This window comes from Astyanax mexicanus, chromosome 16, assembly GCF_023375975.1.
Source record: "Astyanax mexicanus isolate ESR-SI-001 chromosome 16, AstMex3_surface, whole genome shotgun sequence".
NCBI lineage: Eukaryota > Metazoa > Chordata > Actinopteri > Characiformes > Acestrorhamphidae > Astyanax > Astyanax mexicanus.
Window position 1 is genome coordinate 37,228,312 of NC_064423.1, and position 13,649 is coordinate 37,241,960.

Here is a 13,649-nt window from a genome sequence, read left to right on the forward strand (position 1 = left end):
TTTTTGTCACTTGACCAGATTAGCCAAATCAAGGCTAATTTATCAGGGAATTGTAAGGAAATTTAAAACCCTCCAGAGTGAGAAAGTGAAAAAGCTATTAAATTAATAAAGTTTGATGGTGAAAAAAAAATCTGAGCCACTTTTAGTTAAAGGACTTTAAAATAATAGTAAAAAAGTGTATAAATATATTAAATATATATATATATATATATATATATATATATATATAAAAGGTGTAATTAGATAATGAGCAGCAGAATGAACACACGGATGGAGGCTGGAGGAGGTATGGAGGGAATAAAAAAAATGGTTCTTCAGTACTCTAGAGAAATAAACACCTCCCCCCTCCACAAAACCACCACCCCCCCACCCCTCCCTTCCTCCCTTCCTCCCTCCGCCCCCATCCCCCCCCCCCCCCCACCTTCCATCTAGACCAGACTGGGAACACAGGCCTTACCTGCGCCTTTGGTAAGCTCCTTCTCCCCCCCACTCTCTCTGTCTTTGGTTTGGTCCTCCTGGTCTGTGGTGGTCTCGCTGGCAGCCTCCACATCCTCACTCAGCTCTCCTGAAGGGGGAGGAGAAGATGGGGATATGTAAATCAGCCCTCCATCAGAATTGGTGGAAGCACTTAAAGGGACGGCGCCGTTTTTTTCTATAGGCGCACGCGACAATTCCGCTCGCCAGCCACGCGCCTACAAGGCTGTGAGAGGGGGGCGGGCTTAGCACGGTCCCCGCCTGTGCTGCATAATTAAGGCTGGGGCTTTCATTTACTTCATTATTATATATGTCTTATATATAATAATGTCTTATTTTTTTATGTTACTTTTTATATTATATATTTTTATTTTTTCATATGCTTTTTAAATTAAAAGCTTTAATTTGCTGTATAAGTGTATATAATATAATAAAGCACTTTAAATTGTCATTTGCCATTGTGTCTGAAAGGTGCATGTGTTTAGTATGTTTCATTTTTTCTCTTTTAATCTTTTATTAGTTCAAGTTCAATCTCAACTATAAATAGCTTACTATTTATAACACATGCATAATCATACACAGTGTAACATGAAGTGAAATGCTAAAATGATGACTGCCTAATTATAAAAAAAATGTTTTTTAAGATGTATGTACAGTAAATGCACCAAGAGAAAGAATAAATCTGTGCAAATTATTTATTTTACTATTTTTAATTTTAGCTTTTTTGTGCAATTTTTCCTTTATGTTTTTTTAAAGCACTTTAAAGTGCCCCTTTATATGAAAGGTGCTATACAAATAAACCATGTGTATAAACATTGACTATGTTTAGTATGTTATTTTTTATTTCTATTTTTTTATTAGTTCTAGTTTAAGCTCACTTACATATATAGTACAGACAACTTGCAATGAAATGCTTTTATGCATATATATAGCATATAAACTGTGTGAAATACAGAATACAGTATATATATATATAGAGGGATAAGTTATACAGTTAGTTGTCCGGTGCTTTCAGTAAGTGTTTTCTTTAAATAAAAAATACATAAGTAAAATTGAAAATTACATCTGGATTTTGTTTTATGACTTTATGAGTTATTCCCATTTATAAAAGCAGTGATTATTTTTGTTGCTTTTGTAATGATAATTATAGTCATTGTTACTGCCATCACTTTTATTGCTCTTTTTCTCTTCTTTTCTTTTTTTTTTCTCTCCTTTTTTTTTTCAATGACCCTCAACTCCAGGGTTATAATTCTTCATTTATGCAGGACCATGACACAAATATCTTTATGGCTTCCTCTGTTTAATACGTACATAAAACTGCAGAGAAACCGCACACATGTGGTAGAGACATACACATACAGGATTTTTTTTTCTTTCTCTTTTTTTTTCCGAAGCGGCCTAAAGTAAGTATGCAGACAGACAAAAAAAACTATCTCTCTCTCTTTCTCTCTCCCTCTCTCTCTCTTTCTCTCTTACTCTCTGACTCTATATCCATCTCTCTCTCTATCATTTGTCTGCTCTCTCTCTCCCTATATATATATATATATATATATATTTTTTTTCTCTCTCTTTTCTCTTTAGTACCTCTCGCCACACTCATAATTGCAGTCCCAGGCTGCAGTCCGCCGGGCTCTTTACCAATATTGGGCTCAGTTCGTTCCTAAAACGCAGGATAATGCAATATATAATCTATAAATATATATAAAAATCATAAATATTTAACGCCAAGCCCACAATTCATTCTGTTTTGCCAAGTCAAATGCAGAAATCCCCTGTAACCATCTTAAAAGCCCTCTGCTCGATATATCAGGCCATTTAAAAGCGGCAAACTCCCAACAATGGATCTCCAATAACGCCATGTGTAAGTAAGAGAGAAGATGCTGAAAAAAAGATAATAAAATGGGCCTCAATCTTTTTTTTATTCCTCCCCCGTGCCCCCATCTCCGCCACGCCCCGCCTCCCCACCCCCCCCCCCCCCCGCCCTCCCTCCGGCACCCCCTTTCCTGGCCCGTGTTTGTTTAAAAGTAGCATAGTGAGCACACTACCGCCATTGATCTGACAACACTAAAGTCTGCTCCAGTCAATACACCTTATCAGTTATTACACAAGTCAGCTAATTCTCAGCAAATGTACTTAAAATGTTCTTTTGAAAACGCCCCCCCCCCCTCTGCCAGCTCCACTCTATCAGGTGGGCTATTGATATATCGACGGGGCAACAACGGCTACTGAAATCTCCTGCTCAAATATTCATCCCCCGCGGTTAGCGCAGCCGGCACAAAAGCCGACGGTGTGAGAGAGAGAGAGAGAGAGAGAGAGAGAGAAAGAGAGAGAGAGAGAGAGACGCTCACTCCATCACTCCACTCAACCCCCCAAAACTTAAAACGTTAAGAACTTCTTACAGTCCGATAATGTTCCAGCCACTTAAGGACCCAGCGCACCATCTGAACCCCCCCACTCAATAGAGTACAGCAACCAATATACCAACAGCCAATACATCCAGTGCACTGTATACGCTGTACAATGCTTCACTTATAGGAGGACATACAGTCGCTTGAAACTCTTATTCACTCATTCATCTTTAAAGCGACAATCTGTAAGTTTTTGGTGAGAATGTGTACAGTAATTTCACAGAGCATGATAAAACAAAAAGTACTTTTAAAACGTGCATTGTGGTGCTGTCTCTGTTCAGAATGAATGAGTAAATGTATCTAGTGATTCAGTGAGGATTACATTGATCATTGGTCATAATATCCCTCATAATGCCCCCTCTCTTCACTTAGGAACACTATTAGTTTCAATTAAAACTAAAATTAAAAAATAAAAGGGGTATATAAACCCAATAACTCATTTTAATATGCATATGTTTCAACAACTGTCCACAAAAACATGAACCCCTTTTTTAGCTGTCTATAAACATAATTAAACACATAACTTTTTACCACTTCATATTTGGTAATGGTTAAAAGTATTGGGACACCTGCTCATCATTTTACACATAATTCTTCTAAAATCAATTTTATGCTAAAGAATTCGTCCTGGTTTTTGCCTCTGCTGTCCAGGAACTGCAATCCAGGCTTTCTATTAAGATTTAGAGCATTGCTGAGAGGATTTGATTGCATTCAGAGCAGTAAGAAAAGCAAAAGTGAGGTAAAAATGTCTAAAATCATACCATCCAGAATTGGATTGAGTTTTATCAATACTCTGGTTTTGTGCTACACAGCTAAATACTGGGTACTTCATACTATTCTAGCCCATGTTTGGCTTTAGAAAAGTCCTATTATATTGGTAGTACACAAGCTGTATGTGTGCATTTGCACATCTCGGAATGCAATGCATCTGAATGCATTCATTAGAAGCGGAAGGCCACACCACCAACATTTGGACATCTAGTGTACTTTATCTTTCAGATTCTCCGCTGGGAAACTCTAAACCAGCAGGCCTTCAGCATCTGAATGGCTTTTTGTGTTTTTCGCTGCAAAAAACACGCTAATCTGTGATTTGTTCGGCTGTTTAAATTACCGATGCGCTCGGCGAGCATGGCTCTGCAATCGTTTCCCAAAGCCCACAATCAGCGTGCTTCTTAAACTGGAGCGTTTCTTCTAGGCGTAAGAGTAATTAAAGACGATAAGACTAATGCTACAACAAAGAGCCAGCCATCCTCAGGCTACAAGGTTGCCAGATTGCCTGCGCTTCCCTCCTAACCCCAAATCTCTTCCTGCACTTTAACGAGACCACGTTAACCACCCTTCCTTTTTCAGCTGGGGAAAAGAAGAAAAGGAGAAGAGATGAAGTGTGAAATGAACCCAATTCCAGAATGTAAACTAGGATGACCAGACTAAATGTTCTCTATTGTCTGAATGTGGCTTCTTTTTGAGAGATTTCTATTTTTTTTAATAAAATGTTCAGGATTTTTTGTTGATTTAAGTCCTGCCACAATTGGTCTGCTTCTGTATATTGGGGATGCTCTAAATATTTGGTGAAAATGGCAAAGAGCTTTCCCTGTTTGGCCAGTAAACTGGAAAAGACTATATAAGACAATGATGGTTACTTTGTAAAGGAAGACAAAACTTAGGCTACTACATTTTTTTATACATATATTTATAAGATTTTCACATTACAAAGTTTGCCACAGTATTAACATCAACAGTGCTATTGCAATTCAAACAGAAATAACAAAACAGAACACAATAGAAAAAATATCCATATCCTAAAGATAACATTAGAGGGCACACTGCAAAAGTTGACATGCATACAGCAGTCCTATTCAATTCAATTTAATGTGATAAAATTCAATAAAATTCAATAAAATTTATAAAAATCTACGAAAAACCATGTCTAGCATTTGGCCTTCAACCAATTTATTTTGTTTAAAATAAACAGAAATAAGTTTTAGAAAGAAGTCCTCTGGTTTCACCTTAAAGAACTCAAGTGGGCAAAACTTATACATTTTCTAAAAAAAAAAAAAAAAAAAAAAGCCCCCCCCCCCCCCCAAAATTGCATTTTAAATCAATAACCAAATCAAAAAGTGATTTTTTTTTCTAATGACATTTAGTTTAGTTTTAATTTTTTTTTAATTTTGCAATTTAAGTTTTTTTTTTAAGTTTTTATTTATTAATTTCTTACTTCCTGCTTCTGAGCTGTTCAGACACTTCTTTGCATAGCTCCTCGCTTAGCTCTTTTTCTTCCATACTTTTCTTTATTTTCAGAGGTTTTAAGAGCCTTTTCAGAAAATTTTGGTACTTTTTACGATAGAGCTACAGACACAGGAATCTCCTGGTGGCTACCAACGAGGAAATCTACAAAATGCCTCTTTAAAATTTAGAGCGACATGTGCTGTCAGAAGTGCTACAGTCTTCTTCAAAAGATGGCTGTTAGTCAGGCTTGTTAGTAGTTCTGGTCATTGAGTAAATGTTGATGATTTTCTTATTTGCATTAGCATACTGTAGTTTGTAGCATGGATTTAAAGGTGGTATATCTTACTCCCACCCTCTTACCCACACACACCCTCTCACACACAGACACTGCTACTGTCCCAACGTCCCACCCTTCCAACATAAGACCACTGGAAGCTCTGAGGATCTCTGTAGAAGTCTATGACTGTGGTCAGCGTCTAGCTAAACAGATGGTCTGTGTTCTGAGTGCTAAGCGCCGTTGCCCGCTCTCTTATTCCGAAGTCGATTGGTGTTGTTCTAAAACAAAGTGGTTCAATAGCGAACATCCAGGCAGCGCTCGCAAACTCGGGTTCGATACTCTGCTGCTCCGCTCGCTGCTGCTGCTGCTCTCCCGTTCAGAGCGGAGGAAGCACCTTCGGCTCCGCAAACGATGCCGGTATGGATTATGTTGTTAGGCCTTATTGCTCGGGGCGGACTGATCCTGTGTTTAAACGAAGGTATTTAAGTGGAATGACTGGCTCTCCAGTAAAAGCGCCCGTTTAAGTGTTCCCCAGATCCCAATAGCTTATGCTATATATATGGCTTTTATTCTTTCATAAATGTGCATGTTTCTATTATGTTTCCAAGGCAACCGGCGATTTCCGCCGTACGCTGGCTGTCCTCGGCCTGACTGGGGGAAAGCGGGGAGCTTCAGCGAGAGCCCTGGTTAACTAGAGCCTGCGGAAATCCACCTCGGCTGGGTGCGGCATATTAGAATATGCTGCTGGAGGAGAAGCAGAAGAACCCAGATTACACCATAATCCTACCTGTGGACCATCTGAGCGCTGCATGATTAAATCCTACCTTCCTATTCGCATAGATACTCTCTATATACTGTATCTCTACTTAATTCTATTTATCCATTAATCTAATGATGCCATGTACATTATATAGACATTACATGTCAAATGGTTCATTTTAGTTGCACCATTTAATGGGAAATTTAAGTTTGGCTTGATTTAGACCTTGATCTAAGCCATTGATTGACTGCTGAAGGAAAGTGAGGAGCTTCAACACAAGCCCTAGATATCTTGTCTCTTTTAACAGATTTCATGCAAAAATGGGGCAACCGAACTAAACCAAGTGCATTTAACGTCCCACAGACCAGTCCAGACCACCATTCTCTCTCTCTCTATCGTAGTAATTGCACAGAGCACAATAAAAAGTACTTTTAAAACGTGCATTGTGGTGTAGTCTCTATTCAGAGTGAATGAGTAAATAAATCTGGTGATTTAACGAGATTTTTTTTTAATTAATATGTGTGGCATTGCAGGAAAGGTAGCAGAAGCACATTGATGCAATTCATAATAATCATAACATCCCTCATAACTGCCTCTCTACACTCAAAAACACTATTAGTTTTGATTAAAAAAAATGTAAAAATCTTAAGGACTGCTGCTTTAATCGATAATTTTTTACCTTAAATCAATAATTATACATAGTTTTTAATTCTGAAATGAAGGGTATATAAATTCAATAACTTATTTTGATATGCATATGTTTCAACAACTGTTCACAAAACGTGAACCCCTTATTCATCCGTCTTTAAACATCATTAAACACACAGCTTTTTACTACTTCGTATCTGATAAAGGTCAAAAGTATTGGGACTCCTGATCAACGTTTTACACTCGTTTTTTTCAGTCCAGACCATCGTTCTCTCTTTCTCTCTATCGTCCTTTTCTCCCTCCCCGCCTCCACCCACCCATCCACCCATCCACCCACCCTCCAACCCCCCCCCCCCCCACCACACCACTTCTTCATTTAGTTTTTTAATCAAGATATATGACGCTCTCCAGCCGCACCTCGCCAGCTAAACCCCCCATAATGTATGCAGAAATGTAGACATTTAATTCCAGCCGCGCACTACATCTTTAAGTGGCAAATGGCTGTGCCTATCCCTCATCTCATCTGCCACCGTACTACACAATGATTAAACTCGGGCCGGCCATAATTAATGAAAGGTCACAAGTGGCCTTAGAGTAAGGCTCTGAAACGGACGGACGCGCCCACATGCAGCCGCAGATTAGGACTGGAAATAGACCGGGAGGAAACACTCAGAGCTACAGCAAGCGGGTCAGTCTCTCTAGCCCAAATCCTGAAGGGAAAAAAGGAAAAAAATAAAAGGCAAAAAAAAAGAAAAGAAAAGAAAAGAAAGGAAAAAGGACAATAGCCTGAAGGTTAGCTTTTCTAATTAATCATCCTCATTAACCCTCCTCATGCAATGATATTAAACTTTTAGCTTTAATCTAATCATGCAAGTTGAATAAACCCAGGCTTAGTGACAATACTGTTGGAGGAGGGGAGGAAAAAAGAAATATATAAATATATATATATGTATATATAATTTTTTGTCAGATTTTTCTTCTTCTTTTTTTTTTAGATAATTCATAATTCTAAAAAGATGTAGTAATAGAACTGCTGTAAATCACATTTGGAATAAACTGCTATGTTACATATTTATAGTCATTCATTTCCAATTTGTAGGTACAAGTTGTGCAAAGGAGTGCAAAGAAATAGAGGGGTGTGTATTGTTAAAAATGAGCACAGATTTATTTTAGACTTTTCAGACTTTTTTCCAGACTTTCCTGTTGCACGTTTTTGGGCGGTGCACATCTTCGCATATCTTTACTATCACTTTCACTTTCTTCTGTTTATTTATTAATTTATTGTGTTGCTTTATTAATAATAAAAACAGCGTTTATGCTTTTTTTTGTCCTCATCCCTTTACACATATATATGTAGTACAATTAATCAGATAATATATATAGTTTATATAGTTTTTGAATTATATTAAGATTAACTCCATTAATCATGAAAAAAGTCATGATTTGTGTTTTATGCTATATTTTAAGTTTTTAAAAAACAATTCTCAATTTATTTTGGCCCTTTTATGCTCTGTAGTAACAATATTTGGCAGAATTGATAGAAAATCAATATTTTTTTTCTATTTTTCTGGAGCAAACAAACAAAGAACGTGTTAGTGTTGTTCTATGAATAAGAAAAACAGCTTTTATGCTTTTTTTGGTATTGAATTTCAGTACTCATCCCTTTTTACATATATATGTAGAACATTTTAACATAGGTTTTTTAAATTATACTAAGATTAACTCCATTAATCAGGAAAAAAGTCATGATTTGTGTTTTATACTATATTTTTACATTTTTAAAAATAATTCTCAATTCATTTTAGCCCTTTTAGTGCACTGTAGTAACGATATTAACAAAATTGACAAAAAAATCAATCTTTTTTTATCTATCTTTTTTAAGCAAACAAACAAAAAGCATGTTTGTGCTGCTTTGTGATCTAAGAAAAACAGCTTTTATGCTTTTTTTGGTCCTCATCCCTTTACACATATATATGTAGGACATTTAAACAAATAATATATATATATATAATTTTTGATAGTTTTTGAATTATAGTAAGATTAACTCCAATAGTCATGAAAAAAGTAATGATTTGTGTTTTATGCTATATTTTTATGTTTTAGCCCTTTTAATGCACTGTAGTAACGACATTAACAGAATTGACAGAAAAAAAAAGACATCTGTAAGAACAAAAAAGAACCTGTGCAGGAAAGCTAAGATTGAGCAGCAGACTCAGACACACACACACACACACACAGTCTCCCTCCATGCTTCTACCTCTACCCATTCCTCTATCCTCCCCCTGTTTGCAGGGTGCAGGGGCTCAGACAGACCTATAGGTGTCACCCTATACAAGCTGGGAAGCTGAAGCCAGGCGCACACATTTTACACACATACACTAGTAATGGACAGAGGGAGGGAGGGAAGGATGGAGAGAGGGAGGGATGGAGAGAGAGAGAGGGAGGGAGGGTTAGAAAGGCACAGACAGATACAGTACATGGCTGAGGAGAGGAACGAGAAAGAAAAAAAAAAAAGAAAAAGAAAAAAGCGAGAGAGAAATATGTGGAGATGACAAAAGCAGATGCTGGGCAGGAAGTGAGCTGCTGGAGATGAGGCTCAGAAGACAGTGCGATTACCTTCAGATGAGGCCCAGCAGCCTTCAGTCTTTTCCCCAGTAGAACAGTGATTACACACATACTAATCACACTGACAGGCACAAACCGCCAAATAAATAATACATGCTACCCACTGCTCCGCTCTTCCCATCCCTCCCTCGGCAGCGAGACTCAACCGCCAGCCGTGTGGGGTGTGTGTGTGTATGTGTGTGTGTGTATGTGTGTTGTGTGTTTTCACGCAGGAACACTTCGTCCGTCTGTCTGCACCGGAAATTCGTAAACCTTTCGTAAAGATCCTGAAAAGATCTGGTTGCTTTTTCGGAGATATTAAAAAAGTAGCAGGTGTTAAACCTGCGCCACGAACCAACGTCTTTTTTGGAGCAAAGGACCAAAATTCGGCCTTGGTTTGGTTCATTTGCAGTGTAAAAACAAGTAATTCTACTGAATGGATTTGATTTTTACGTGAATTATCAGGCGAATTACAAAGAAAAGTTGAGACAAAATATCGTCACCCATTAACCCATTAATTAGAAGTTTCCTATTCACATGCAGCACAATAATTACAACAGATCACAGTGCTGGGGATTCTGTATCTACTGTAACTGTAGATTAACCCTTATTTCTAAGTCAAAATACTCTGAATCCAAAGCTAATCTTCAATCTTCTTCTTCTACTTTATTTACTGTATGAGTCAGATTGTACCAGGGAGTCAAATTCAGCACAACACCTAGAAAAGCAAATCGCTAAACAAAAAAAATGACAACACATGCCATGACAACATTGCCTGACGTACACGCATCTACAAACCAATCAGTGTGAAGTATACGGAGATGCAACACAGCTCACACACTGCAGTAGCGAAGTTTTTTAAGCGTGCTCAAGCTAACTGGATCAAATATATATAAATGCTAAATATATAATCGATATATAACAGAAACAAGTCTCCAAACAGAGAGAGAGAAAAAAAACATACCTGCTAAGTAACCCAGTCATCCGCAAACTCTGAAGCTCAGCTCTTAGCCTAGCATTAGCAGCATGCTAAATCTGCTCAAAAAGATGCTAGCAGAGTAGCGAGCGACTTCTTCTTAAGCCTGGCCACATGCTTTCCCATCACATCCCAGCTCACTGAAGTCTATGTGGTAGCGCTAGTTTAGTTTCTTGGAGCCACTAGTTCCTAGTAGGCGCTAATTCCGCGAAGACGCTAGTTCTGCTAATTCCGCTAGTTCTGCTAATTCCGCTAGTTCCTCTAGCTCTTACTTATTAGTCTTATCGAAGTGCTAGTTATGGTTTTAAACCAGGTGTCAGCGCTCTGAACACTCCCTCGCAAATTTCTGAAGCTTGACCACCCCCTCAACCATTCCTCTCTCTTTTACTCGCTTATCCCCCTTTTTTATTTAACCCCTCTTTTCCTCTCTCACTTTCACTCTTCACTCTTTTTTTTTTTTTGTCCGGACAGCTTCCTTTTTCTTTAAGGCCACGCTGTCGGATAGAAACGCAATCGTATTTCACACCTCACAGATCTCTCTCGTCTACCCCTACCTTTTTTCCCTCCTTCTTCTTCTTTTTTTCGGGGATAAATACTCCCCCCAAAACCCCTCAATCACACCCCCCTGCCCCCTGTCCCATCACACCCTCCAGAATAAAAAAAAAAAAAAACCCTATCCGCTCCTGCACCCCTTTCCCCCATATCAAAGCTGGCCTGACTCCGGACCGGCCGCTGGAAAATGAAAGTGACAGAAGGGGTCCGGGGGACAATGGGGGCACAGGCCCCCATGCTGGGGGATTTCATGCATTCGGCCGCTCCTCATATCAGCACCCCTGCGCCCCATCCGCATGACTGCCCCACTAAACACACACACACACACACATATATATAGACACCCATATATATACATACACACACACACATATACTAATACACACAAACTCTGTACAGGACCACTCCGAAACCCCAACACACAGAATAATAATAACACACACGCTCCACCAGTCCACCAGTCATCAGAATGACCATCTTAGCAGCAGCAGGCATTATTAATATTAAAGTATTAAAGTAATTAAGCTGCAAGATCTTTTATAATATAAATATAAACAATTTAAAATTTTTATAATTTCATAATACTGCATCAATTTTCTCCAAATCACAAAAAACTATATATCGTGGCTGTCCAATGAAAAAACTTATCTCCAATTTCTTGATGAACGAACCAATAGAAACTCTTCAAAATGACCTGAAATAAACTCTTTTTACATTGACTTCTATTGAAAGTTTGCAAGTTTTTTTCTCTCTCCTTTAAATGTACTATTTTGAAGATAAGTGTTTTTTATTGGACAGCAACGACATATACTTAAGATTCAACTAACTTTTCTGGATACATAATATTTTTTATATTAAAACAACTTTATTAAAACAACACTGGATCACAGTATGTATGATATATCATAATAACTGAATAACTGAATTGTAACCCCTGTTTCACGTCTCGTCTACAACCTCTACAAAAGCAGCAGGGGTGTAACAAAATATCAATACACTTGAGTGAGTATCATGGTATTATGTTATGCAACACTGTATGGATTTTTAATTCTTCTTTTAAATACTTTTAATTGTCTTACATCCATATATGCTTGTGTGTTTCTTGTGTTTTTTTTTTTTATTGAAGTAAGGCAGTTTTAATTTCTTATAGCATATAATCCTTGGTTACAATATTGCAATAGTAAGGGTGTACAGGGTGTAAAGTAAATACTGATGTATGGAAGTATCGTGATACTGTATTGTATTCTCAGAAACACAGCATAGACTTCTATTCTACTTTTTAAATACACCGTTTACAGTGTCGCAATATATATATATAAACTTGAGTATCTAGGTACTACAATTTGCAATACTGTATTAAATCTCAAAAACACAGTATGTATTAGGAGTTTTTCTAAAAATGTCATTAAATTAGCCAGGTTCTTGCTAATACACAATATACACAGCCAACAAATAACTATTATTACCCAATACACATAACATATAGTAAGTCTATATTGCACCAAAGTGCTTCTCAAAAGCTGTATTTGCAATTTGCACTAAAATGTTATGAGCCAGTATATATGACGAATATGAGCATATCTACAGTATATTTCCTTTACTTAGAATACTGCAATATACTGAATAGTATTATAGGAGTAATAGTAGTAGTAGTAGTAGTAGGAGTGTATCACAAAAACACATCATGAATTAATACTAATTATTAGTTATTATGACACATACAGTGTTATATTGCCAGGTTCTTGCTAATACACAATATACAGAGCCAACAAATAACTATTGTTACCCAATATACAGGATATATCCTGGATATATGTCCTTTCATTACAAATTTTGGACACAGTGTAAGAGACAGTTTTGCAAAATAAACAAAAATGTAGATACTTATTTTTCATTGGACAGCAACAAGACAAACTCTTCACAATTGAACAAAAGAAGAATTTTGTTGAAATTGAAGAAAAGTGTTTCTCAAAAATCTGCATTTGCACTAAAACAAGATATGCCAGCATGTATCACAAGCATGAGTAAATATGTAGTATATGCAGCATTTCCTGATGAATAATATCCATAATCCCAGTACCATGACACATATAGTATTATAGGAGTAGTGGTAGTAGTAGTAGTAGTAGGAGTGCAGCACAGTATGAATTATTATGCTAATACTAATTAGTAGTAATTATGATATAACAGACAGTCTTATATTGCAAGGTTCTTGCTAATACACAATATATAGAGCCAAACAAATAACTATAATTACCTAATATACACAATATATATAATCATTCTCTAGTGTAAAAGTGTAAAACTCTACTAATACAACACAAGCAAAGAGTAAAGACAAGTCTACACAACAAAGCCTGAGTGTATAATCACAATCTATTGTATTGTAACTCCTGTATAATTCTAAATGCATTCTATAAACTGTGATTATATAAATGATTTATATAAAACATGTGTACTAATACAACACTAGCAAAGAGTAAAGACAGGTCTATACAACAAAGCCTGAGTATATAATCAGGCTGTATCATTCTATATGCATTCTATAAACTGTGATTATATATAAAACGTGTGTACTAATACAACAGTAGCAAAGAGTAAAGACAAGTCTATACAACAAAGCCTGCGTATATAATCACAATCTATTGAATTGTAACTCCTGTATCATTCTATATGCATTCTATAAACTTTGATATATATATATATATATATATATATATATAT

At 36.9% G+C, this 13,649-nt stretch overlaps 1 protein-coding gene across 5 annotated transcripts in view; it reads right to left on the reverse strand.

Annotated features, from left to right (window-relative positions):
- The window catches only part of zfhx3b (zinc finger homeobox 3b), a 547,203-nt gene that overhangs the window by 39,731 nt on the left and 493,823 nt on the right, over window positions 1-13,649 (reverse strand). For 4 of the 5 annotated variants that reach the window (XM_022670080.2, XM_049465835.1, XM_007256389.4 and 1 more), the window contains one exon: window positions 458-565. The exons of the other annotated variant lie outside the window; for it this stretch is intronic. In XM_022670080.2, the coding sequence (XP_022525801.2) occupies window positions 458-565 (108 nt within the window). The remainder of the gene's footprint in view (window positions 1-457; window positions 566-13,649) is intronic. 5 annotated transcript variants of the gene reach the window in all.